The sequence below is a fragment of the Notechis scutatus genome, chromosome 12, assembly GCF_049901735.1.
Source record: "Notechis scutatus isolate UNSWTSFEM ecotype Mainland chromosome 12, rNotScu1.2, whole genome shotgun sequence".
NCBI lineage: Eukaryota > Metazoa > Chordata > Lepidosauria > Squamata > Elapidae > Notechis > Notechis scutatus.
In genome coordinates this window covers 2711367-2735997 of record NC_142020.1, presented here as the reverse complement: position 1 = coordinate 2735997, position 24631 = coordinate 2711367, and the positions used below count along the sequence as shown (strand labels likewise).

Here is a 24631-nt window from a genome sequence, read left to right as displayed (position 1 = left end):
CGAGCAAGGATTCTGGAGCAAGGTTCTTCTCGGGAGCCGTGGAGTGTGTTGCTGCAAAAATACAACACTTATTCCCGAAAAAAGCCCCTCCCCACAGTGTCTCCTTAAATGCTACTCTCCAGGTGATCCTCGGGAGGAGGGGTGGGGCACACCCTCCTCCCGAGTAGTAGTCGAGTCACCCTGCACTGACTCTGCCTCCCCTCCATTCTCTGCACTTATGGATCAGGTGGGGAAAGAAGCATTTGCTCATCTCCGGAGCACTGGTCTGCTGCCTGCCTTTTCCATCTCCTCCCCCCATTCCTTGGTCAGCCTGCACCCTCTCTTCCTCCCTGCCTACTTTTCTGAAGCCTGAGCGGCCTGGGAGGGCTTCATCCTCCTCTCCAAGTCGTTCCTCATGGGCCAAAGGGACTGTGCCCTCTCTCTCTGTCGGCCTCTCCTCCTCCTCCTCCTCCTCCTCGGACCGGGCTCTAACAGGGCCATGACACCAGACCATTTGAACAACCAACCAACAAGAGAATCAGTCAGCTGCTCTGAATGTAAATATAGCTCCAAAGGAACAAACAATCACACAACCAACTGGCCACACTGGAATACAAGACATTTATAAGCTAAGACATTAAGAAGCTAATAGGAGAAGACAATCCTGCTGATGCTGTTACCTAGTCTGGTAACGAAACGTTCAGAAGCTAAATTGAAACAGGCTTGGAGAGTGAAGCACTGCCAAAAAAGATAAAGAGATCAAGAGCCTCAAGGAGAAATTCATACAGCAGAGCAGAAACAAGGAGGACCTACGTGGACCCATTTCTACAGACTTACAGGAAGTTGGTTCTCCCCCAATGCTACGCTAAAAAAAATTACACAGCAAAATCCCAGATTTTCCACTCTCTTTCAGTGGGATGAGACCTAAAACAAGAACATAAACCGGCTGCTTGGCTTGGAGTTCTACTTCTGAATAATTCCACAAGCGAAAAACCCAAGTGACCTCTCCAAAGGCTGCAGAGAGGACGCCTTCGTCATCACCATCATCAGAGTTGGAAGGGACCTTGGAGGTCTTCTAGTCCAATCAAGAAGGAGACCCTATACCATTCTGGACAAATGGTGGTCCAACCTCTTCTTAAAAGCCTCCAGTGCTGGAGCTCCCACAACTTCTGAAGGTAAAGCTATTCCACTGGTTCATTGTTCCCACTGTCAGGAAATTTCTCCTTAATTCTTGGTTGCTTCCCTCCTTGATTAGTTTCCACCTTTTGCTTCTTGTCCTTGTCCTTCAGTTGGTTTGGAGAATAGGTTGACCCCCCCCACCTTCTTTGTGGCAATCCCTGAGATAGTGGAAGACGGCCGTTATGGCACTCCTAGTCCTTCGTTTCACAAGACTAGCAAACTCAACTCCTTTCTCAGCAGCTACTGAAAGCGGCCCAGAAGGGAGCAGCATCTAATTAACCATAACTGACCTTGAAAGCAAAACACGACAACATTTAAAAAGGCAGAACTTTGATGACAACAATACTGACTTTTTTGACCATACCTTGCCAACATCCCTGGCTGGTTAGCACCTGCATGGGAGAATTGGAGGCCAGAATGAGAACTAAAAAAATGTCCGTACATCCGTCCCCGTTGTGGTTTGCTGGCAGCAGGTGCGGATGGCTGAGGTCTCGGAGAGCGAGGACTCAGATGAGGAGCCTGTGTGTGATGCAGGGTTGGGGCCAGGACCATCAGGGAGTGGAGTGCTGCCTTTGGAGATTGTGCAGGCTGGCAGCAGTGATGAAGAGGTCCCCGAGGAGCCTGTGCCCAGTGTGTGTGCATGCAGGGCTGAGGCAACTTGGGTGTAAGGCTGCAAGGTGATGGCCCCTCCCATAAGGGATAAAAGCCAGCTAAGAAACCAGAGTTCTTTGCAGGAAGCAAATAAGTTTTTGCACTCAAGCCTTGTGGACGTTTGGAGTATCTTGGTTGGTGTTTGGGGACTCTTTGTGTTTGAACTATTTCTTGGCAACTTTATCTAGTGTTCTTGGCAGCCTTGCACCACCTTGGCAAGGCACATTCTTATCAGAGACAAATAGTTTGAAACAGCCTTTTAACCAGGAAGGAACGGAATTCGTGAAGAATCATTAAAAGGTTTTGCTGTTACCTCTGTTTCGTGTTTGTTTCCTTGGAACCCTACTGACAGAGATCAGTAGAGGTCACCTGGAAAGAAGCATCCCTTTTGACTCAGATGTCATCAAGCCACATTAGGAAAACCACATCTGGGACCAGAGTGTGCTGCTCAGCAGACCAATTTAATCTAAATGCAAGTTAAACCCTTGGGGGACTTTCCAGAACATCAAAAATGTAGGTCTATTCGCCACAGACCCATTTAATTTTCATGACCTAGCAAAATCCCAGACTTTTTGCAACATTTGTTTTAATTCTTGTACCAAGGTAAATATTTGAGAAATTAAATCCAGCAATTAAAATAGGCCCAGCCTCAAATCGGGCTCTGTTTGTGTCGTGAGAAGCCCCTGGTGTCCAGAATAAAAGAGCAAAATGCTTGTTTGTCACGCAGTCCCGTCTGCTAAGACATCACGATGACACAAAGCATTTTGAATTCCATTCAATTAGGATTCCATTCAAGCTTTTTAAACCCTCTTTCTCCAGAGGGTTTTATGTTTTTCAGCAATTGAACCAATCATAGCGATGAAGATACAATCTCAACTTTAATTACAAAAAGTGACAGTTACTGATAATGCCGCAAGAATGAAGAAATTAATCTTCCACAATGTTGGTTTAGCACAGCTCACCAGGCATGTTAAGAATACAAGTCTGGGAATTCCAGACAGCACAGCCAACTTCCACGGCGAGTCCCTTGACCCAACTGGAAGAAGAAACCAGGTAAAAACTCTGGTAAAACTCTCAAGAATTCAGCCACACTGAAACTCTAAAGACTTCAGAGAGTATTTAGGACTGCAGAAAAAACCATTACTACCAACCTGCCTTCTATCGAGGACCTGTATACTACACAAGTCAAAAAAAGGGCTGTGAAAATGTTTACAGACCCCTCATATCCCAGACATAAACTGTTTCAAGTCCTTCCCTCAAAACGACACTATAGGGCACTGCACACCAGAACAACTAGACACAAGGGGAGTTTTTCCTGAACGCCCTCACTCTGATAAACAATTAATTCCCTCAACACTGTCCAACTATTTACAAAGTCTGCACTACTATTACTATTAATCTTCTCATCACTCCTGATCACCCATCCCCTCCCACTTGTGACTGTAGGACTGTAACTTTGTCGCTTGTATCCTTACAATTTATATTGACTGTTTCCTAGTAAGATTTGATTGCTTATCATGACTATCATTAAGTGTTGTACCTAATGATTCTTGACTCTTGATGAATGGATCTTTTCTTTTATGGACACTGAGAGCATTTGCACCAAGACACATTCCTTGTGTGTCCAACCACACTTGGCCAATAAAAAAGAATTCTATTCTATTCTAAACTCTAAACCTACATGCACAAGTGCAAACTCCATACACACACTCCTCCCTACCTTTCCCTCTGGATATCTCCCCTTGTCCAACTACAGTCAAACAAATTGTTTTGGTAACGGTCCCTGATTTGTTGGGCTGGAGAGTGTTGCATTACAAGGTGTGACTTTGGAGCAGCAAGTGGCTCTCACAGGAGGGCACAATGAATAGTTTTGATTTCCCCTTATCTCAACCCTTTATCTCCCCACAGCTCCTTCCACTCATTGCGTAGAGCAGACTCGTATCTGGCAAAGCGTGGCTGGTGCAGGTGGATGACAGTCCTGACACAGGCTTCCTGGAGTGCACACCGGGGAGCAGCCAAAAAAAGCACCCGAAATGCAAGATCTTTCCAACTGTAAGAACAAAGAACACTCAACTGCAGACACCTGAAGAGCAGAACGTGCAAAAGTGACTGTGAGGCTGGACCAAACAAGCGCAGAGATGCTCTTAAAATGCCACCATCTGCACATCATGTGCAATAAAGCAATACAGGGCAATGGTATCAGGATGTCTGGTGCTGAATTATTAAGGTCTTTAATGTCAAGGGAATACAGTAGTCCTTGATTTACGGCCACAACTGAGCCCAAAATGTCTGTTGCTAAGTGAAACATTTGTTAATGGCCCCATCTTATGACCTTTCTTGCCACCGTTAAGTGAATCACTGCAGCTGTTAGTAACATGATTGCATCCTTTGCTTGTCAGAAGGTTGCAAAAGGGGATCCTGTGACCCCGAGATGCCGCAACCGTCATCATTGTGAACCAGTTGCCACACACCTGGATTTTGATCACGTGACCATGGGGAGGCTGCAACGGTGTCAGATGGTGCTCCATTCAAAATCCAAGGAAGACCTTCTTAGACTCCATTGTTATAGAGAGAAGAAACTTTTTCCAATCAGGTATGCAGGTTTCCAAACCCTGATTTGCATTTATGCTAGTAACTTTTATTGATTCACAACACTTTTACTGGAAATCAAGTGGTAGCATCAAAAGGATTCCAGAAATGAGGATTTACGCGTGAAAAACACACATACAAAATGATGGCAATGTTCCCACCCACAATAGTTCAAACGGTCCATCCAATCGAAGATGTGTATAATGTCCTGTGGGACATCTTCAGGTGGTGATGCAGACATCTGGCCGTTGACCTTGGCCTGGTTTGATAAAGAGCTGCAGTTGCGCAGTAATCAAGCCAGTTCTCAGCTGTTCAGCCGAAGTCCAGAAAGAAAGGAAAATAAAGCTCCACGGCAAGTTGAAAAGTCTTTATTCGTCCATATATTGTTCTGGGTTCAGGTAACAACAAGCATCAAAAATGATAGTAAAGTCAGCTCTGGCGCACCTCGCAGCCAGAGCTGTATTTATCCACCAGATAATAACGTAATGGGTTTATCCACCATCCGGTGATCGCTACCGCTTAATTTCCGGTCACTATGTAACCCTCGATACCGTGCATTCTTCTGTTAATTATCCACCCTCCTTCACCATCTCCTCGCCACAGCCCACTTTCCACATTCCACCAACTCCCCTGTGCCCTCCCGGTGTATATTCACCCCCCAAGGTCATTGTTTTAACAGCCAGCATGTTCATTGCCCTGCCGATAGCCGCCCGCAACTTGTGTTAGTTCAGCGTCTAATGTCATCGGGGCTCATCGTTCATCTCCATCGGCAATTCCGACCCGGTGTCGGTCGGCCAGCAGGTGCTTCCTACCACGGTAGAATACTTAGACGCAGCGGAACACTCGGTGTCACGGCTCCAGCATGCCATGGCGACGTGACACAAGTAAGCATAAACAATCAAGTTTTCTCCCAAGTTATGCAGTTCACTTTCTAAAGCCTCCAGCACACTTCCCACTCCACAAAGCCCAATTGATTCACCCTCCCCCCGTTACTATGGAAACCAAAGAGATAGCGAAAGAAAGGAGCCTTGAAGGCTGACATATGGTCGTAAATGTGAAAAATGGTCATATTTCCCTTTTTTCAGTGTCGTTTTAATTTCAAAGAGTCCCTAAATGAGTACTACCTTTATTCACTGGTGAATGTAGGTAGTTCTTGACTTAAGACCAGATTAACAGAGATACAGATTAACAGAGTTGGAAGGGACCTTGTAGGTCATCTAGTCCAACCCCACTGTCCAAGCAGGAGAACCTACACCATTTCTGGCAGATGGGAGTCCAGCCTCTTCTTGAAAGCCTCCAGTGGTGAAGTTCCCACAACTTCTGAAGGCAACTTCTGTTCCATGGGTTAATTGCTCTCACTGTCAGAAAGTTTCTCCTTATTTCCAGGTTGAATCTCTCCTTGATCAGTTTCAACAGTTCCAACAGATCTCCCTGGCGCCTACTTATGACTCAGTTTCCCCTCCCCCTGCCATAGACATATGACTGCACTTAGTGGGCTCAGCAACCAGATTGCAGTTATGGTCATTTGCAGCATCCTGCAATCACAACAGATAACAGATAATCAGAGTTGGAAGGGACCTTATAGGTCATCTAGTCCAACCCCCTGTCCAAGTGGGAGACCCTACACCATTTCTGACAAATGGCTGTCCAATGCCTTATTAAAAGACTCCAGTGATGAAGCTCCCATCGGTTGATTGCTCTCACTGTCAGAAAGTTTCTCCTTATTTCCAGGTTGAATCTCTCCTTGATCAGTTTCCATCCATTATTCATTGTCTGGCCTTCAAGTGCCTTGGAAAATAGCTTGATCCCCTTATCCTCTCTGTGGTAGCCCCTCAAATATTGGAGCACTGCCATCCTGTCTCCCCTGGTCCTTCTCTTTAGTAGACTAGCCAAGCCCAGTTCCTGCAACCGTTCTTCATATGCCTTAGTCTCCAGTCCCCTCATCATCCTGGTTGCTCTTCTCTGCACTCTTTCTAGAGCCTCAACATCTCTTTTATAATGTGGTGAACTGCCTTTTACGATGGTTTTGCTGAAAAACCAACCTCCTAGCTAACCACTGGTTTGTTTGGTGACAACTCTGTTCCCTTAACAACCACCTCAAAAAATATCATAAAATCAGGTCGGTCACATGACCGAACTCCTTTATATGACTATCACAACTTTCTACTGTAATGGGGTAGCTGCAACTTGAGAACTGCCTGTAATACGGCAGCGATTTGACTGGGAATGGCCATCCTTTCCCTTCCACAAAATTTCCCCTCACTCCCTCAGGCACTTCTTGTTCTCTGGGAAATAAATGAGATTCCCAGGAGCAACTCTCTCCCTCTTTCACAGTTTTGTCATTATCCTTTTAATCATTCTCACTTAACAGGCTCTCTCGCCACTCAGGAAGCTGCCCAGGGCTATTCCCTCGGACGGCCTGCTTCCATTATTCAACATCTAGTAAAAAGCTGCTAAGAAGCGAATCTGGTTGACATCCTTGAATTCTTGGGAGCCCTGACTGGGGACCCTAGTCTAGCTCAGGGGTGGAACGTTAAGACTTGTGGACTTTAAGAACTGGCAGGCTGGAGAATTCTGGGAGTTGAAGTCCACAAGTCTTTAAGTTGCCAATGTTGGACACCCCTGAGCTAGAACATAGAATAATAGAGTTGGAAGGGACATTGGAGGTCATCTAGTCCAAATCCCTGCACAAGCAAGTGAATCCTGCACAAGCAAGTGAACAGCCTCCCTGGGCTCCGGAGGCTCTCTGGATGCCAGAAACGGGCCCATTTCTGGCCTTCCCAAACTTCCGTGCACCCCCTGCACTTACCTGCATCCAAAACGGGCTGCCTGGGGACCCCTGGGAGGGGAGGGGAGGGGAGGGGTGGGTGGGGCCAGCCAGGAGTGGGATTTGGGGGTTCTCCAAACTGCACAGAATCTTAGCTAGGGGCTCTCCCGAACCCCGCGAACCCCCAGCAGTCCCACCCCTGAATCTATACCATTTCAGGCAAATGGCTGTCCAGTCTCTTCTTGAAAGCCTCCAGCGATGGAGCAACCACACTTTCTGAAGGTAAGTTTATTGTTCTCACTGTTGGGAAATTTCTCCTTAGTTCTAGATTGCTTTTCTCTTTGTTCGCTTTCTGTCCATTATTTCCTGTCTTCTGGTGTTTTGGAAAATAGTTTGATTCACTCATCTTTGTCACAGCCCCTCAAACACGGCTATCACATCTCTCCTAGTTTTTCTTTTCACTAGACTAGGTAGTTGCAACCTACCACAAAAGGCACTCACTTACACCTTTCTTTTGCCACTGTCCCTGGGTTCCTCCGCTTCACAAGACCTTCAGGGGAAGAGCCAGGTGCTGCCTCTTCAGAGGATGTTTAAAGGCATCATGGAGCCTGGTGACCCTTAGCAGTGGTCCCAAATGGGGGACAGAGCCAGTCTCTCTAAGCCTTTTATCTCTCACATTGCCCACAGATAAAAAGAAGTCATCAGTTTTGAAACCAGGTGTCCCTGCATGGCGCTGTTATAATCAAAAGGACACAACTCTGAAGGCTGGGATGTTTCTTTGGGGGCACTGAAGGAGCCTATAGGCCAGGGGTCTCCAACCTTGGCAACTTTAAGACTTGTGGACTTTGCTGGCTGAGGAATTCTGGGAGTTGAAGTCCACAAGTCTTAAAGTTGCCAAGGTTGGAGACCCCTGGCCTATAGGCCATATCAACATACAGGTTCAAACACATATTACCAATAAAATTCCAAACAATTCAAAAATGAGAGTAGGGTAAAATACAATAGTTATAGGATAAAATACAATAATTTAATGCATAAATATGTAAAATAGAATAAAATGACATAAAATTATATTTTTGTATCACCCCTGCAATCTACCCACAATCAGGCCCACATAGGCCAGTCTCAGTCAGATCATTTTAGTCAGAAATTCTGCCGCATTAAATGCTGTTTTCAGATTCTGGCCGCACATGAGGTATATGTTGTTTTAATATGGGCCTCCCACTGGGCCATATGTTTAATATATGGATCAAAGTACTTATCTCTCGCCCCCTTATACAAACAGCAATCGAATAATATATGAGTCAGATCTTCTACCTCCTCAGCTCCACAGATACATGTATGTTCATTGTATGGGATAGAATGGAATCACCCAAATCTAACCATTGTATCAAGCTTTTCAAAACTTGCTCAGGTAAATGTCTCCCTGAGATGTTTTGGCAATGGTGATTTTAAATAGTTGTCCCTTTGGAAGTTGTGTTTATATTTGCTCAGCCATTTCAGGCTACCTGTGATGACCCAAAGGGGCGTGGCACAAAGGCAACACAGTCAAATAAGCAAGAAGTGTCCCTTTAATACCTCCAACTTTGCCCCCAATGTCCAGGTTACCTTCGGCTGGAGAAAAAACTCTCCCAAGAACAGTCTTTAAGTGGAGGAAATTCAGTCCAAAACAAGATACATACAGACTGTAACTAAAAATCCAAACAAACCAAGCTGCAGTAATTAACTTGACAGGGCAGGAGAAGGAATTGCAGACTTGAAAGCCCAGCAAAACTTACACAGTTGGGAAGACACCAGGAACACAGATACACCACAACGATACCAGATACATTCACGATTTGCTCCCAACAGTTTGCTGTGTCCAGCTTCCCTTTTTAAACTCTGTGTTCCCAGCTGCAGCTAATGAAGAGAATCAGGGCCCTTTCCTCCTCCGTAAGCCACACAACCCACGTTGCTCCCTTCTCCATTCCTCCCTGCGTGCCTAGGATGAAGAGGGTGTGGGCCTGGGTCTTCCTCTGAATTTGCTCTCCTTTGTTCTACCTCTCCCCTGCTCTGCCCAGTCAGCCTTTCCCCTTCCCCAGTTTCTTCCATAGCCAATGGAGCCACACTCCCACTCCCTGTCAGCTGCTCGGCCTCTCCCTCCGAATTAGATTCCGACAGGGGCATGACACTACCAGCCTTACTAAGTGTGACTACGTCATTTTGAGCTTCTATATCCATGATTCTTTGGGCAACTCTTTTTTGTTTGTTTGTTTGTTTGTTCTCCTGTTACACAGGAGGCAGGGAGACCACAGAAAAATAGCAGTTGGCTGTCCATACTTCTTCTTCTGTATGAGCAGCCGGTGTACATTTTCCTTACTAAGAAAGAAAGGAAGAAAGGAAGCTTCAGTTATTCCCCAGGATTGACCCTCTTCTAAGTACAAGTTGAAAACAGAGCGCTTTTTTGAAAGAAGTTGCTGACGTGACCTGGAAAACGCAAACAGGCCTCTCAGGTCCCCACTCAGAAATTCACATCGTGAATGCGGAGCCGAACTTCAAAACCCTGTTGAAGAGCCTTTATACTCCATGTCTTGATGGGAGAAGCAGAGAGCCCCTCTCAAGATGCTGTGTCACATCATCAAAAGCCCATAATAAGAGGAGGGAGGGAATGCTCCTTCCTTTCACTCCAAGGCAGGGCAAGCATAACACACTCTGTGGCAAACTACAGGTGATAATTAGAATTTTTGATTCAGTTTTTCATCACCCCTTTCCACTGAGCAAGATAACACTCACAAGTACAAATAACTAACAAGATAAACATACACAGAATTTCTATAAAGACTATCAGGATTGCAAACATAAAACCAAAAACAATAGTGTAATGTAAGGTCTTTTCCCATTTCTTGGCTATTGGCCTTTGCTGTGTTTTAGATCTGATGATAAATTGTATATAGCACTTTAATTGCATCACCCTGTAAGATTTTAAACAGTTACTCTGGTATTTCATCAACTCCTGTGGTTTTGTTTTGGCAATATTTAATCTAAGGGCCATTTAACTTTGCTTTCAGAATATCTGGCTCATGTCCAATGGTGAAATCTTCATATGTATCAGGGATCAGGGGGATTGTGTGTGTGTACGCAGTTCCATATATTTCTACTACATAGGAGCCGAGGTGGCGCAGTGGTTAGAGTGCAGTATTGCAGGCTACTTCTGATGACTGCCAGCTGCCAGCAGTTTGGCGGTTTGAATCCCACCAGGCTCCAGGTTGACTCAGCCTTCCGTCCTTCTAAGGTGGGTAAAATGAGGACCCAGATTGTTGGGGGCAAGAGGCTGGCTCTGTAAACTGCTTAGAGAGGGTTGTAAAAGCACTGTGAAGTGGCATATAAATCTAAGTGCTATTGTTATTTCCTTCCTTCCTTCCTTCCTTCCTTCCTTCCTTCCTTCCTTCCTTCCTTCCTTCCTTCCTTCCTTCCTTCCTTCCCAGTGGTTAGAATGCACTATTGCAGGCTAACTCTGCCCACAGTCAGCAGTTCGATCCTGACTGGCTGAAGGTGGACTCAGCCTTCCATCCTTCCAAGGTGGGAAAAATGAAGTCCCAAATTGTTGGGGACAAGAGGCTGACCCTATAAACTGCTTAGAGAGGGCTGTAAAGCACTGTGAAGCGATATAGAAGTCTAAGTGCTGTTGCTATGTCTTCTTTCTATCTTCTTTCTCCAGTAGATCTTTGCGTTCTTTTATCATGCATCTTTTCAAGGTACAAACAAGCAGCCCTTTGGCTTTCTACATTTCAGGATATTTTTGCTCGATTAATCTTCAATGATAACATTAATTTCAGCCTAGATTTTTTTAAGGCACTCTTTATCAAAACAATCCATTAAATCTATTCTTCCCTTTTACTGCGTAAACGTTCAGAATACTGCTGAGGTTGTAGCTTGTTGGCCTGATGATTTTATTTGTGTGTTTTAGTTCAAGTTGTAATTTTACAAGAAGGAATTTGTGACCTGAGACACAATCAGTGTCTGGGTTTGTCTCCGTTGACAAAAAAGAGCTTCTTCAGAGGACAGAGTCAACTTGTTCTTGGTGTGCTCCATCCAGTGATGTCTATGTGTAAAGTAATTTTTTGGTTATTAGAAGAGGTATCCTAACCCTGAATGTTCTTGGCAGAATTCTAGTTATCGATCTTCTATTATTTTTATTCTCAAAGTTCAAATTTTCCTGTTATCCCAGATGTTATTCCAGTTGCCTATGGCATCATCTACCATCATCCCAGTGCCAAAGAAGCCCTCCATCAAGGAACTGAATGACAACAGACCAGTTGCTCTAACATCTGTAGTTATGAAAATCTTTGAAAGGCTTGTGCTGTCCCACCTGAAAACCATCACGGATCCACTGTTAGATCCCATGCAGTTTGCATACCGAGCAAATAGATCTACAGATGATAGCAATAGCTTATATTCCACTTTATAGTGCTTTACAGCCCTCTCTAAGCAGTTTACAGAGTCAGCATATTGCCCCCAACAATTTGGATCCTCATTTTACCCACCTCAGAAGGATGGAAGGCTGAGTCAACCTTGAGCCTGGTGGGATTTGAACTGCCAAACTCTAGGCAGCTGGCTACAGAAGTAGCTTGCAGTACTGTACTCTAACCACTGCGCCACAGATGATGTTGTTAACATGGCTCTGCATTACATCCTACAACACCTTGAATCTCCCAATACCTACGCGAGGGTCCTCTTTGTAGACTTCAGATCAGCATTCAATACCATCATTCCAGACACTCTTCCAAGTAAATTAAACCAACTAGTGGTACCTGAACACACTTGTAAGTGGATCATAAGCTTCCTAAGAGACAGGAAGCAAGGTGAAGCTAGGCGGTGAAGCAAGGTGAAGCTAGGTGAAACTAGGCGGAATCACATCCGATACCTGTACAATCAGCACAGGCCCCTCCCAAAGCTGTGTGCTTTCTCCACTTCTCTTCTCCCTATATACCAATGACTGCATCTCAAACAATTCATCTGTTAAAATACTGAAGTTTGCTGATGACACAACAGTGACTGGTCTCATTCGAAACAACGATGAATTCACATACAGACAAGAGGTTGTACAACTTGACTCATGGTGTAACCGGAACAATCTGGAACTGAATGCACTCAAAACTGTAGAAATGGTGGTAGACTTTAGAAGAAACCCTCCCATACTACCACCTCTCACAATACTAGACAACACAATATCAACAGTAGAGACCTTCAAATTTCTAGGTTCTACTATATCACATGACCTAAAATGGACACCTAACATCAAAAACGTCATCAAAAAAGCACAACAAAGAATGTTCTTTCTGCGCCAACTCAGAAAGCTCAAACTGCCCAAGGAGCTGCTGATCCAATTCTACAGAGGAATGATGGAGTCTGCCATCTGCACCTCTATAACTGTCTGGTTTGGTTCTGCAACCCAACAGGACAGACACAGACTTCATAGGGTAATTAGGACTGTAGAAAAAACAATTACTACCAACCTGCCTTCTGTCGAGGACCTGTATACTGCACGAGTCAAAAAGAGGGCGGTAAAAATATTTACAGATCCCTCACATCCCAGACATAAACTGTTTCAATTCCTTCCCTCAAAACGACACTATAGGGCACTGCACACCAGAACAACTAGACACAAGGACAGTTTTTTCCTGAAAGCCATCACTCTGCTAAATAACTAATTCCCTCAACACTGTCCAACTATTTACAAAGTCTGCACTGCTATTACTATTAACCTCTCATCACTCCTTATCACCCATCCCCTCCCACTTGTGATTGTAGGACTGTAACTTTGTCGCTTGTATCCTTACGATTTATACTGACTGTTTCCTAGTATGATTTGATGGCTTATTGTACCCTATGACTATCATTAAGTGTTGGACCTTATGATTCTTGATTCTTAATTAATATATCTTTTCTTTTATGTATACTGAGAGTATTTACAGTAAGACAAATTCCTTGTGTGTCCAACCACACTTGGCCAATAAAGAATTCTATTCTATTCTATTCTATTCTATTCTATTCTATTCTATTCTATTCTATTCTATTCTATTCTATTCTATTCTGGGCTGGATTTAAGATACTGCAAGTTATTCTAGAATTGTTCTGCTTCCTCTGCATTGGTGCTTGGAGCACAGCTATGGACTATCATAATAAGGGTTGGTTTCAATTTGAAGTGAGTTAATTCTATAATTTTGGGGGTTATACCCAATTCCTGACTTTGACATCCTTTTGTTAATGGACTTCAATAACATTTGAGGGACTTCAATGTTTGTAGAAGACAGAGCCTTTGGTCATTTTAGAAGAAAGAGGAAAAATCACTACAGAACAATGATCAAACAAGCATGGTTTAAAGGCCCTTCCAAATTTGAATAAATGTCTCAGACAGACTCCTTCCTAATTCACACGAAGATAAATTGAGGAAGCGGGAAAGTCCATTCAGAAATTTCAAGATTCTGTGGCTACAGCTTTTCCGGTAAAAGTAGTTCTACATAATATGGCACTGGTTTCTTAGTTTGGGTTAAGTTTACAGGGCTGACAGGTTGGTATGTCCACCCTTATGTTCCTTTATCTCTCAGTGACTTTTGATGCCACCAATCATGTATCTCTCTGGACTGGCTGTGGGGTTTGGCTGTGAGGCTACCATGTTACAGTAGTCTTCCTCCTTCTGTGATTGGTTCCAATCCATATTAATGAAGGAAAGAGGTTGTGCCTGCAAACTTTCATTTCTTGGAATTCAAATGTTCTTGCATCTTCTGTTTAAGCTTCCCACGAAATGGCTGGGTCAGATCATCTGTGAATTTGAACTCTTGTAGGCAGATGACTCCCCAACTGCACATCTCAACCCCAGGTAGCCCAGGTGAAGCTATTCATGTACTAACCCAGTGTCCGGAAGAGTCTTTGGATCTGGATGAGGAGAAACAGACTCGGGTTCAATCCCGATAAGTGTCTGTGTATACTTGGGCCCCATGAACTGAGGGAGTTTTCATCTTTGGTCTTGGAGGGGGTCACAATTCTCTATCTGAGACTGGAACCCTATCTGTCTTGGACTCTGGCTTCTGCCAAAACAATAGGTGGAAGATTTGCCAGGAGAGATTTTGCATGGGTCCTTCTATTGCAACAGCTGCATCTGCTCCCAGGTTGGGAGGCCTACAATGGATCCAGTAGTGCAAGCAAAGATGGTGGGCCATGGAAGGCCCAAGTCCTATTGCTGCTCTTCATGCTGTAGTGGTTGTGTAGTGGTTCATGCCTCCAGGTGCAATTCAAGGTGCTGGTTATCATCTACCAAGCCATTCCTAATAAAGGGCCTGGTTATTTGAGGGATCACTTAAAGCCAATAATCATCCTAGAAGATGAGACGAAGTGGGTATGCTCTAGATCAGGGGTCCCCAACCACCGGTCCGCGGACCGTGCCGGTCCGTGGAACAAGTCCTACCGGGCCGCTGGTTTGCTGGCGCCGCCATCTTTTGATGAAAAAGTGCTTCCGGTGAGCTTTTCCGGGTAAGCTCACGGGAAGCACTTTCATCAAAAGATGGCGGCGCCCAGTTAATGCCATAACTGGCCGCGCCATAAAAAGGTTGGGGATACCGGGCCACGGCATAAGAAAGGTTGGGGATCACTGCTGTAGATTCCTTTGTTCAACAATGTCATCTTTTGGGATCTAGATATTGTTCCTTCTTGGTTGGGTTCTCGCTTGCCTTTGGAACAGCCTTCCCCCAGAAATCCATACAGCTGATGAGGTTCTGTAAATCCTTGAAAATTTGATTTTCATGATTCTGGGCACCTTCCAACTTAAAAAGTAAAGAACAATAAATAAAAATAAAAGATCATGCTCATCCGGAGAAAAGAAAGACTGCACACCAAAGAACAACCAGCAAGGATTCAACAACCACCCTTCCCCAAAGTATGGGTTTCCCCAAGTCAGGTTTTCAAGGATTTACACAAAACCTCATCAGGGTGGGAGCTGTATGGATTTCTGGGGAAAAGCTGTTCCTGAGGCAAGCAAGAAGCCAACAAAAGAGGAACAATATCTAGATCCCAAAAGATGACATTGTTGAACAAAGAGTATATATACAGTATATAGGTGCTTCTGGGCACAATGGCAGCTGCTTGTCCTTCCAACTTTAATCCAGTCATGTCACCAGCAGTAGTACTACTGATACTCGCCCTCTGTTCTTCCTCAACAGCTTCCACTCCAGGAACTCATCTTCCAGTTGCATCTTAACTCTGGTTTTTAATGTCCACTGGGTTCTCTGAACAGAAGTGTGTGTGTGTGGGGGGTCTCATTTCCTTCTCTAAGGAGTTGTATTTGTCTATGCCACGGCCATCAAGGGTGACCTTCTGGAGACAAACATGGCCAACAGTATACTATAGTTCATAACATCACTTCCTCCCTCTACAAATCTCTTCCCTCTGCATAGCGATTATCCATGAAAAGGATCATTAAAATATTGTGCTGTTATTGAAACAAACAGGGGGACTAAAAGCTCAGGCAGACCTAGTGAGCCATTTTAATGCGCATTCCACTCTGTAAACACCCTCAGTAATTTCAGACATTGATAATCTCACTTGGCTATTTTTCAGTTCTTGGTACAAAAATGTTTGAATCCATCACCCCCAATTTCTGATTACTCCATCTTCCCTCACTTACAAACTTCCTTGTTTGACACAACTCGACCAGGGCAAAGCAATAGATGCAATCTACATAGACTTCTGTAAAGCCTTTGATTCAGTGGTACACGACAAACTACTCCTAAAAATAAAATCCTATGGTATCTCTGGACAACTGAATAACTGGATAGAAGCATTCCTGTCAAACAGACAACAAATGGTCAAAATCGGGAGCGTACTATCAAATCCAGTACCTGTCAATAGTGGTGTTCCCCAAGGCGGTGTTCTAGGACCAACTCTCTTCATACTCTACATAAACGACCTCTGTGATCATATTAAGAGCAATTGCGTTCTCTTCGCTGATGATGTAAAGCTGTTCAATACCACAGACAATACTGCTACCCTACAAAAAGATCTTGACTATGTATCAGAGTGGTCAAACAAATGGCAACTTCAAATCTCAACAGATAAATGCTCTGTCTTACATATTGGCAAAAAAATCAGAAAATAAAATACAAGCTGAATAGTCAAGATCTTGTTGATGACTCAAGCTCTGTAAAGGACCTTGGAATACTCACCTCTAATGATCTAAGTGCTAGAGCCCACTGCAACTACATAGCCAAAAGGCATTAAGAGTTGTTAACCTAATCCTACGTAGCTTTTTCTCTGGTAATATCACACTACTAACCAGAGCATACAAAACATTTGCTAGACCAATACTCGAATACAGTTCATCAGTCTGGAACCCACACTACGTATCTGATATTAGCACAATTGAGAAAGTCCAGAAATATTTCACAAGAAGAGTTCTCCACTCCTCTACTCGTTGTAGAATACCTTATGCCACCAGACTTGAAATTCTAGAACTTGAAAACCTTGAATTACGCCATCTTCGGTCTGACTTAAGCATGGTATATAAAATCATACATTGCAATGTCCTACCTGTCAATGAATACTTCAGCTTCAACCATAACAACACAAGAGCACACAATAGATACAAACTCAAAGTAAACCGCACCAAACTTGATTGCAGGAAATACGACTTCAGCAATAGAGTGGTCAATGTCTGGAATACTCTACCCGACTCTGTAGTCTCTTCCCCAAACCCCAAAAACTTTAACCTTAGACTGTCTACTATTGACCTCACCCCTTTCCTAAGAGGTCTGTAGGGGCGTGCATAAGCGCACCAACGTGCCTACCGTCCCTGTCCTATTGTTTCTCTTATTCTTTTATTTTCTTATATGTACCCATTTCATGTATTCACAACTATGTATACATTTATACTTATTATCTTGTAAACAATTGGCAAATCAAATAAATAAATAAATAAATAAATCATTTCTGACTGGCTGGCACAACCAAGAATTGATAATGCCCCTAACCTGGGGGGGAAAAAACAAGCAGTAAGCAAGCATGTGAAATACATTTCTTGCCGTCTTCCAAAGCTCAATTTTAAACATAAAATTCAAAAGGAGAAGACCGCAGGTAGGGCTTTACAGCGTACTCAAGATGGCAACCTTCTTCCACAAGGAATTGACTTCTCAAAGCATCCTAGAGGTTCTTACCATGGGCATCACGGTAGTAAGCATGGGTGACACTGCGGAACCTCTCCTGGCCAGCTGTGTCCCAAATCTGAAAAGGGCAAAAAGCAGAAAAGCACATGATAAAGAAAGTAAGTCATCCTGCAGCCCAAGTATTGACAGAATGGGACAACTTGTGACCAACTCGCCATAGCCAACTTATTATTCATGTTACAACACTGACAATCTTTTCCACGGAATGACTGTTTTCCAATATTTATCTACTTGGACTTCATAATGAACTTGAATTATGGCAGATAATATATAGACTGAAGTATTTTCTTTAAAAAATAAATTAATCATCTTGAGTGACAGATCCAGCATGCCTCTTGGTTGAAAGCCATTCATCCATGCACACTGGGTTACAGACTCAGGCAGAGCAGTTAAGGTAGAGGGTTAAAACTGGGGAGATTCGGGTGATACCTTCAAACATGGAAGTTCATCAAATGACCGTGTCACTCTCAACCCAACCTACTCTATTCTTCCTATGGTTTAATCTCCAGGCTTTTGATCATCTTAGTTGCTCTTCTCTGAACTTTTTTCAAAGTCTTTGTTGATAGAAAGACTGTGAAGCATCTCGGGAGATAATTATACCAGTAAAGAAGGTTCAGATGGATAACTTTGTATATGTAAAATGAAGGAGGAAGGAGGATAGTGGATGGATATAATTTGGCCAAATGAGATAAGGGAATAAGTGAAGGTGGCAAATTTGTGCATCACAGACATAGTTGAGAAAGGAGGTAGAAGGCTATGACCATCATCAATGAAAAGAGATTTCAGATCAGCCATGGGGGTCTTTGAGATTTTGTTGTGACTATCACTTCCCCCAGTTTGTCATACATGTTGCTATATGTGAAGATTCTGGAAAGAGATGTCTCCTATTGATGGCAGAACCTGGCATTTCAACTTGGGTTTGTCTGAAGTGATAACTGGCTTAATCTATGAAGGTGGACATACTGTACCAAGTTTTCATCTCAGACCATTTCAGAGCATGATCTGGAGATGGAACACTTGATAACTAGTTCTTTGCCATTGGGCAGGTCATTTTGGGATCAGCTTGAGGCTAGTCACCATTATCAACCTCGGTCTTTGAACCATCACAGATGCTTTCTGGATCTGCTTGGATTACCACAGATGCACCAAGACAAATTCCTTGTGTGTCTAATCACACTTGGCCAATAAAGAATTCATGAAGAATTCATCATCCATCCATCCATTCATTCATGTTTGAGGGCAACCAGCAACACCATGGGGAATTCTTTGATGAACCCCGTTAGCCACTTATACAGAGGCTGCTATGGTGCTGGATCAGGTTGCCCATTTGTGTCTCTTTCTGACTTGGTGGGTGTTCATTTACCAGGAGATTGGCAGAAAAGAGACCTGGAACACTTGGGATAGAAAACTGAGAGCAAATATGATTGAGGAATAGCAGAGCCTCATGTTCAGATCCACAATGTGTGCTTAAGGGAAGTATTCCTTATTTCTCCGACCTTGTATACTTTAGGACTATCACTTTGTCGATGGTATCTTATGATTTATGACTGTATCTTATGACTGCGATTTATGATTTATCACTTTGTTGCTTGTATGTATATTGAGAGCTTATGCACTAGAGACAAATTCCTTGTGAGTCCAACTATACTTGGCCAAAAAGAATGTTCTATTCCTATTCCCCTACCCACTTTTTCCATTCCATTCCATTCATGGAATTCTATCCAGCAATGGGACATTATTTCAGCAGGATAACTTCAATATTTCAGGTGCAGCTCTGGCTTCTTTGGCTTTTGAAAAGAACTGAAGGTCCCAGTTTAATGTATAAACCCCTGCTGGGTTTGTTCAGAAGATATTTATGGGAACATCTCCCCCAAGTCGGCTCAGGCTGGCTGTTCACTCTGCCTGTGACAAGATGTTCTGGGTATCCTGAGTCCAGGAGGCGAATAGAGAAGCTAACAAATAAATAACATCTGAATCTAGCAGGAAGCTGGTTGCTCTACCGAAGGAACAAAAGAGCAAAACATTCAGAATCAAAACTGACACATGGCTTGGCTTACCTGCAGTTTTACTTTGACGCCATCCACATTCAAGACTTTATTCTGGAAGAGAAAAAAAAGAAAGAACTTGGCATCAGGTAACATACCTTCTAACTAGAAGACTCTTGTCAGGATTCCAGCAATCGCTCTAATTAAATCATGATTCTCGAGCCAAACTTCAAGAAACTTCAAAAGATTTATTAGAGGCAACATACTGGCACTGCCCTGTATGAAGCCAACTCTGGCATACGTAATTTATAGTCACCTATGACCCCATTTCCTCCCTTCCTCCTGGGTGTGTCATAAACCAGATTCTCCAATTAAGCACGTTCAGGGCTGTCATCCATCACGTTCTCCAATTAAATACATTCCTGGGCAAAAACTCTGATAGTTTAGTTACAACCTTTTAAAGATAAGAGTTGGAATGTACTTTCGCTTTCAAACTGCTGTACTGCTCTTCCAGATTTCCTTCCTCCCCCCTACCCCCGGCTTTTTTTGGCAATTACTAAAACAAGCATAGGAATGTTTGGTGAGTTATGACAACTCCTTTGGCGAGAGTTATATAACCTCCCTGGTTGTTTAAGACCCAGGAAAAAGAAAAGAACCTGCAGGATATTCTAGTGTCCTCGACTTGCAACCATTTGTTTAAAGATTGTTGGAAATTATGGCGGTACTGAAAAAAGTGAGTTACAGCTGGTCCTCATACAACAAGTATTTTTTCCCCACCACCAGGAGTTTTCAGTTTAAAGCAGTGAATTCTCCACCGTTACAATGTGTGAATTTCAACTTCCAGTATTCCCCAGAAATCCACACATCTTAAACTTGCCAAGGTTGGAAACGCTGTTTTAAAGCAATACAATTATTGACACAGCTATTCCCAAAAATAATAATAATAATTCTTAAAGCAGCAACCTAGAGCTTCGCAATGGAGAGAGGGGGCAAGGAACAGACTGGAAAGGGTTGCATAGTTCAGCATTCAAAGGAGCCCGAATCCAATTTCAGCTGCATTCTCCCATTGCTGTAGATATAACGGACTGTGAGAATAACCTTGGGAGACAGGAGGAAAAGCCGGACAATGGTCTGATAAGAGAAATCAGAATCCAAAGGAGCAGATGGGGTGGAGAAAGCATCACAGAAGGACCCCCCCCTAATATGCTGAAATGCTGGGGAGTGGGGGGGAAGCACTTACAGACTTACACTATTCAGCTACTGTAATCTTACAATAAAATTTGTATTAGTAATCTAGGTTTTGGTTTCCTGATCTGGACTACCTCAGAGGACTGACAACATTATTGTGCTGCCCCATTCCCTACACACACATGCACGTATGTACAGCAAGATTCAAAACACACACCCAAACAGATCCTCAGAAAACATCCCCGCTGTGCAGGTCTGGATTCTGAGCTCAGTATGGCAAGAGTCACTGGATAACAAAGTCCAACAGGCACACACGAAGTCCAAGAAAGAAGTCCACACATCGAACGTGTCAGGATACACAGCATGAGCACACAAGGCACAGAACTGGGCATGTTGCTCCAGCAATGCTTAATTCTTCGGGGTGGGTTTAAGGAGGCAATGCCAGTGCAGCCCTTCATGAGAGGTGAGGTCGCCTCCTTGCAAGCAGTCTAGCTGCCTGGCATTGTGACTGTCTCCTCTCTGCCCTACATTTTCTTGGATTGGGGGGAGGTGTGGACTCCACCTCCTCCTCATTGCTAACAGGCGGCAGCTGCTCCCAGTCCTTGCCTGGAGCCTCCTGGCCAACTAGCTTCAGCTGTGGCTCCCCTTGCTCAACCTCAGCCTGTCTGTCCTCTGATGACCGAGCTGAGGCTGCTGCTTCAGGCTATCACTCTTCAAACCCCAACCCTGATCAACACTTGGCTCTGTGCTTTCCTCTGCTGACTCAAACTCATTGTTTCCCTCTGAACTCACTTCTGAAGAAGGTTCTAGTGGTTGACCCTGTTAGGAATATAAGTCACCTAACAGGTATTTGGGTTAGAAATATATAAACCAGGATAGACATTTTAACACTGTCTCTTTAAGAAAATGCAAAACTGTAATTAGGTGTGGTTTCTCAAACGGCCATAAGATGGAGCTAGAAACCTGGTTTGTCTTAGTCTGAGTCTCAGAAGAGAGTGAATCTCTGTTTCCTTCTGTTGGAAAGTATTGCCGTTCCTCCATTTTTTCTAATTGACTGATATTCCTGGATTTAATGTAAGTCTGATACTGAACTGTTTTTGACACTGGACTTTGTTATTGAATTATCCCTGGACTAAAAAACTGACTGATCTTAACCTGTGAATAACTTTGGACTGCCTATTTTGAACTTTGCTTAAACCTTTCTGGAAGTAAAAACCTACCTTTACTGTACAGTGTATCTGTGTGCTCTGTGTGTATTATTCCAACACTTCTCTCAAATACGTCTCCCTGTACGCGCTCATTCTCCTAACGGGGAATTACCTCAACAGACCCTGAAAACCTAAGAAGGATTTAAAGGATTTGTCTGAAATGATATAGGGTTTTCTGCTTGACAACGAGGTTGGGCTAGAACAGGGGTCGCCAACCTTTTGGACCTCAGGGACCACCAAACTCATCATTTTAAATCCCACAGACCAGAGACCCTGGAAAAATCCCCAAAAAAGTCTGCAGGAAAATTACCCACCCCACTTTCCTACCGATCGATTGTTCTTTATTTGGGATCACAGGTTACCATCTCCAGCTCTGTCCTCAGGGGGAGAGAGAGAGAGAGACTTTTGGCATCATGCAAGGAAAGCAGCAGAAGCAGCAAAAGTCTTTCTTTCTTTGCCCCAAACTCCGCCAGAAACGAGTCTTTGTGAGACTTGTCATGCCAGCGCAGCCTCTTGGAGCAGGAGGCCTTGCAGGGTCCCAAAGACTCATTTCTGGCAGAGTTTGGGGGAGAAAAAGAAAGACTTTTGCTGCTTTCCTTGCATTCAGCCAAAAGCAGAAGAAAGAAGCGAAAAGAAGCAGCCTGGTGGCCAGGTGAGGCACGTGGGGTGAGTGGGCAAGTTTCCCCCCTCTGCCCTTTCCCCTCACTACCTCGTGTTGTTCACAATGCAAGTGACACAAGCCTTTTGTTCCCGCAGGCCATGTGAGCAGTGCAGCCTTGTGTTCCCGCGCAGCCTGGATTAATTGCTTTGGGGGGTGCTCTGGGGGTGACTTTCTCTGTGGACCACCAAAATTTTCTCACAGACCACCAGAGGTCCTTGGACTGCCGGTTGGCGGCCACTGGACTAGAAGACCTCCAAGGTCCCTTCCAACTCTGTTATTCTGTTAAAAAGATCAGGAAAACTGCAGAACTGCCAGAAGACTGAGAAGATGGACCATCAGTCTGCCTACCTATCTCCTTGATAACAGCAAACGCTCTCAACTTTTCTTCTTGATGCCTCCAGGAACCGCACCGGCTCCTAATTCCCTCCCTGCAGGAGGAGCTTGCTCCATCTTGGATGAACCTGCCTCCCCAGAGATGGAGGAAGTGGATTGTAAATTCCTTGGCCAGAAAGCCACAAGTGCTACTTTGTGGGGAAAGAGCTGCTGCAGCTTTGAGGTAAAGCCTCAGAACACAAGATGACATCAGTGGGCATCCATCTAAATTAAATTTGACAGTTAAATTTGAAAAATAATTACAGGGCAACTCTGATAGTTCTGGGTTCAAAGACAAAAGCCAAGAGGAACTACTCGATCTATCATTATTAATCATAACCATAATAAACACTGTACATCAGTGATGTTGAAAATGTTCTGAACTGAACATGGCTGTTTCCAGTGATGCCACCTTGGAAGAAAATAGTCCATAGCCCAAAATAATTTCTTGCTCTATGAGTTTCTTTCTACAGCTCTTATGTTACATGGAGTGATAGTGACGGTCCAAGCCAGGGGTGGGGTGCAAATATTTTTACTACTGGTTCTGTGAGTGTGGCTTGGTGGGCATGGTTAGGTGGGCACGGTCATGTGACTGGGTAGGTGTGGCTTCTTCTTTTTTTGCAGAAACCCCCCCCCTCCCACTCCATTTTTTTGCCTCCTGGGCCTCAGGGAAGCTTCCTGGGCAAAGCAGTAAGACAGTGAGGGGGATCCCAGCACAGCTGATCATCAGAACAGCTGATCGTTGGGAGGGGGAAAAAAACAAATACCTTAAGGAGTGACTGGGCAAGGAGAATGCAGTCAGTGATGTCGGGCATGCATGCAATGTCGTGCATGAGCGATAAGGACTGACTGGGCAGGGAGGGAGAGGCGGGCAGAGAGGGACGGGGCCAGCCAGAGGCACAATTTGCCGGTTCTCCGAACTGCGCAGAATCGTAACAACCAGTTCTATAGAACCGGTCTGAACCGGTAAAATCCCACCTCTGGTCTGAGCTAAAACTACTCTACAGGGAAAAAAGTCAAAGGAGATCATTTTTCATGTTTCACAAATTACCATGGCAAACACCGAAGCATTAAACACACAGTTAGTTGGCAGTTTCTACATTCACAAGTCATCAGAACGGTTTGATGGTGCCTTCAAGCCCTTTCTTGGATTGGTTCCATCATTTTATACTCCCTGTACTAGAAAACTCTTGAAGGTAGAGGATGATAGGATCTAAGAGAACTGTTTGAAAAGGCAGCCATTGGTAACTGTATGCTGCAGCTCAATTCTCAAGGCTTCTGCAATGAGTTGATGGTCTGGAATAGCAAATATTTCAGAATGGAGAAGAGAGCCAACCCAGACACAGCAATCTGGCTGGACAGGCTTTCAGCAAAATGTGGAATTTTACCAGGCATTTCACAGGCAGACTGAAACCTGCCCATTTATCCTCAAACGTTCTGTGCGGACTCCGTCTCTCAGACAGACACATTAGTGCAAACTTGGCAACTTTAAGACTTGTAGACTTCAACTCCCAGAATTCTGGGACTTGAAGTCCACAAGTCTTAAAGTTGCCAAGTTTGGGGACCCTTGCATTAGTGCATCAGGAAGCTGCCAGGCTCAGTGGCCAATCAGTTCACAATTTAAGGAAGTAGTTCAGGTTTAGCCTCTCCCACACAACCAAGAAGGATAAGTGCAATCCAGGACATCCCTCACCCATTACAAGTCCTGGATGTGCAACTTAAAGCTGTCCCACTCGCCCAGCAGGATGGGATGGCAAGAGCCTTTCCTGTTTCTCTCCAGATAGCTGGTACTCAGAGATACTCTGCCTCTGGACATGGAGGCTTTACTCAGCTGTCACCAGAATACGCTGCAAATCAAC

At 44.1% G+C, this 24631-nt stretch overlaps 1 protein-coding gene across 1 annotated transcript in view; it reads right to left on the bottom strand.

Annotated features, from left to right (window-relative positions):
* RAB26 (RAB26, member RAS oncogene family) overlaps positions 1–24631 on the bottom strand; it is a 196730-nt gene that overhangs the window by 35571 nt on the left and 136528 nt on the right. Inside the window, exons 3-4 of the mRNA XM_026684383.2 lie at positions 19416–19457; positions 17350–17416 (exon numbers count right to left, since the gene is read on the bottom strand). Of these exons, the coding sequence (XP_026540168.2) occupies positions 17350–17416; positions 19416–19457 (109 nt within the window). The remainder of the gene's footprint in view (positions 1–17349; positions 17417–19415; positions 19458–24631) is intronic.